This window comes from Equus quagga, unplaced genomic scaffold (assembly GCF_021613505.1).
Source record: "Equus quagga isolate Etosha38 unplaced genomic scaffold, UCLA_HA_Equagga_1.0 HiC_scaffold_2574_RagTag, whole genome shotgun sequence".
Taxonomy (NCBI): Eukaryota; Metazoa; Chordata; class Mammalia; order Perissodactyla; family Equidae; genus Equus; species Equus quagga.
In genome coordinates this window covers 23,387-26,022 of record NW_025793344.1, presented here as the reverse complement: position 1 = coordinate 26,022, position 2,636 = coordinate 23,387, and the positions used below count along the sequence as shown (strand labels likewise).

The following is a 2,636-nucleotide window of genomic DNA, read 5'->3' as shown; positions in this document are numbered from 1 at the left end:
TGTTTCCGGTCGTCATAACTAGAGGTGGGAGGCTGCAGGTACTGGCATTTGGTGGGTCGAGGCCAGGGATGCTGCTCAACATCCTACAGCACACAGGCCAGCCCTGCGACCGAGAACTGTCCGGCCCTGGATGTCAACAGTACTGAGCTGGAGAGCCTGCCCTGGACCTCGGCACCCACTCTCCTCCCCAGAGGCCTGAGAAAGACGTTTTCTAAGCTTGTTTACCCTGTACCTCCTGAGAATAATCAGGAGACAACAGAAGGTCCTGTCCTCAGCCAGGGCGTGCCCCCAAGGTGCTGTCAGTGCCCTGCCCCCCATGACCCACAAGAGCAGGGGCACCAGCCAAGCAGACCGTGAGCAGCCGCTCCCCTGGGACCTTCGCCCACGCTGGTTCTTGGGTGCGCCCCCCCATTCTACCCTCTGCAGAGCATCTGGGGCCTTCTCTGTATAATTCAGATGCCACTCTCACCAGTTCAGCACAACTGCCTGAGACACAAGCAACTTTAATCCCCCACTCCAGCCTCCAGCGGCACCTAATTGGACAAGGAGCATCTCCTCTCTGTGCCGCGCACGGCCCACCCTCCTCCTCACCCACAGGCACCACTCCATGGGGATGCATGTCCCTTCTGTCTTTAGTTCAAGCTAAGCGTGTCCTGGGGCGCCTGGGGCCCTGGAGCAGCAGGCTCCTTCTCTGCCCCTCTCTCCCTCTCCCTCTCCCAGCCCTGGGCCCCCACAGCACAGAAATACACGGCCTCATCCTCAGGCTGCAGCTGGGAGATGCTCAAATACCCTGTGTTCTTGGCCAAGTCTTTGGATCCAGAGAAGCGAGGGGGGATCCTGGGGCCCTGGCTCTTGTCTGAATGGGAGAAATATCTCAGCAAGAATCGTGGAGGGTGGCCAGGCCTCTGCTGGTACCAGTAGATGCTGTAAAGGCTGACATCGTGGTCGCTGCTCAAGGTGCAGGCCAGGCGGACTGTGCTTCCAGGGGACGAGGACACAGACGGTGGCTGATTCAGCACCGGCTGAGGGCCACAACCTGGGGACACAGAAGCATGTGGGCCCCCAGGGCAGGGGGGCAGGGAAGGGGCGGGGGCTGCAAGCTCTGGGGTGTTCTCACCTGCGCGGTGGGCGAGGAGCACCAGCAGGACAGGAGCCCAGGACATGGTGCAGACAGCGGTGCTCTGCCTCGCACTGCCTATGCTGCCCGGGCTCCTGGGGCCCTCGAGGGGCTGGGCCAGCATCCTCCTCCAGCCTCCCAGGGGTGGGGCCATCACACCCCCACTTCTGGCCACCACCATCCTGAACCTTCTTGGGTTTGTAGCGTTGGTTAGGGGAACGGCCCTGTGGCGGCCCTTGCGGTCCTTGCCTTGGCCCCATGGAAGCGTTCTGGCAGGAAGCACCTGCTGGAAGCTCGCGGACCAGTGCCCCAGAGGCCAGCCTGCAGGCTTGGGTCCCTGAGGGGGAGTGACCTCAACGTCCCCCGAGGAAGCCGAGCCCTACAGAAATAAGGTTCCTGTCCAAACTTACATGCTTGATGAGCCGGGAAGAAAGAACACGTCCTCGGGTGGTGACAACACCTGTCCTGTGCAGCCGGAAATGTTGGGACCCTGGGGTGAGGGGGACACTGTCCCCTCCCACACTGCTGGCACTCCCAACCTCCCAACCTCGCCCGTCTCTCTCCTAGAATGAAGCGGGAGTGGCTCACGGCTTCTGACAGAGAAGCACCAGGAGGGACGTGGGGGCCCACGTGGGGCCCAGGGCAGGTGAGGACAGAGGTGCAGCAGCCTACCCATCGGGCTCCCAGCCCTCCTGACCACTCCTCTTCGTGAGGGTCTCCCCTGGGGTCCAGGGTGGTGGAGTCAGTGAGCACCTGTCCTCCGCCCTCTGCTGGGCCAGACCCCGCGCCATTGGAGGTTCTGTTTGCCCCGTCCCCACCCTGCCTGAGTTGACCCCATCACCAAGCTCTTCCAGAGGCCCAGCCACTCTGCTTAGTGCTGCCCACGCAGCTGTGCGGGTTGTGCAGCTGGAGGCTGTCAGGACGCTCCGATGAAGACTCACGTATTGGTCAGGGTTCTCCGGAGAAACGGAACCACCAGGATGTGTAGATAGAGGGAGAGATTTATTGTGAGGAATTGGCTCACACGATTACAGAGACTAAGTCACATGATCTGCTGTTGAAGACGTCCTGCCCATGATTGTGGGGGGAGGGGGGGCATGTGGCCAGTGGGCAGCCCCTTCTCCCTTCCTGCCCTGGAATAGGATTTCCTTCACTTGGGCTGGGAGCTCTTTGGGTCCCCAGTATCAGTATGACCCAAAGGACTTTTAGCACAGACACCAGCAGAAGCCAGCGGGCAGTGTGCCAGCCCCATGGGGCAACTGAGTCACGGCCTGTGTTCTTCCACCTCTGCCCTGGACATCACTGCTGGTGTGGGTCACCTTGCAGCCCGTCTGGGATTAAAGATGTGTTTTCATCTCAGTGGCTGGTTCCACTCATGCCTTATGAGCAGAACAGCAGCTCAGAGGACCCAACCCCCTAAAGTGACTCTCCTTTTTTTTCACCTCCACTCAGAAGGAAGCCTTGCCTTAGAGCCCCTGGCAGCTGAGGGCCCACGTCACCCCTTGGGCTTCCCTCTAGA

The 2,636-nt window shown here is 60.9% G+C and overlaps 1 protein-coding gene across 1 annotated transcript; it reads right to left on the bottom strand.

The window, feature by feature from the left end:
- Positions 1 to 632: 632 nt before the first annotated feature.
- On the bottom strand, positions 633 to 1,826 carry LOC124232121 (immunoglobulin iota chain-like). Its single transcript, XM_046649089.1, has 2 exons — positions 1,118 to 1,826; positions 633 to 1,036 (listed from the first exon to the last, which is right to left on the bottom strand). Exons 1-2 carry the CDS (start codon positions 1,296 to 1,298, stop codon positions 633 to 635), a joined length of 585 nt encoding a protein of 194 aa, XP_046505045.1. The 5' UTR covers positions 1,299 to 1,826.
- Positions 1,827 to 2,636: the final 810 nt, after the last annotated feature.

What these genes read in the sequence shown, in the direction of transcription:
- LOC124232121 (XM_046649089.1), bottom strand. Translation starts at nt 1,298, where the DNA reads ATGGTGGTGGCCAGAAGTGGGGGTGTGATGGCCCCACCCCTGGGAGGC. An exon ending in GCTCCTCGCCCACCGCGCAG is followed by an intron (nt 1,037 to 1,117) that starts GTGAGAACACCC and finishes CTGTGTCCCCAG; the next exon opens with GTTGTGGCCCTCAGCCGGTG.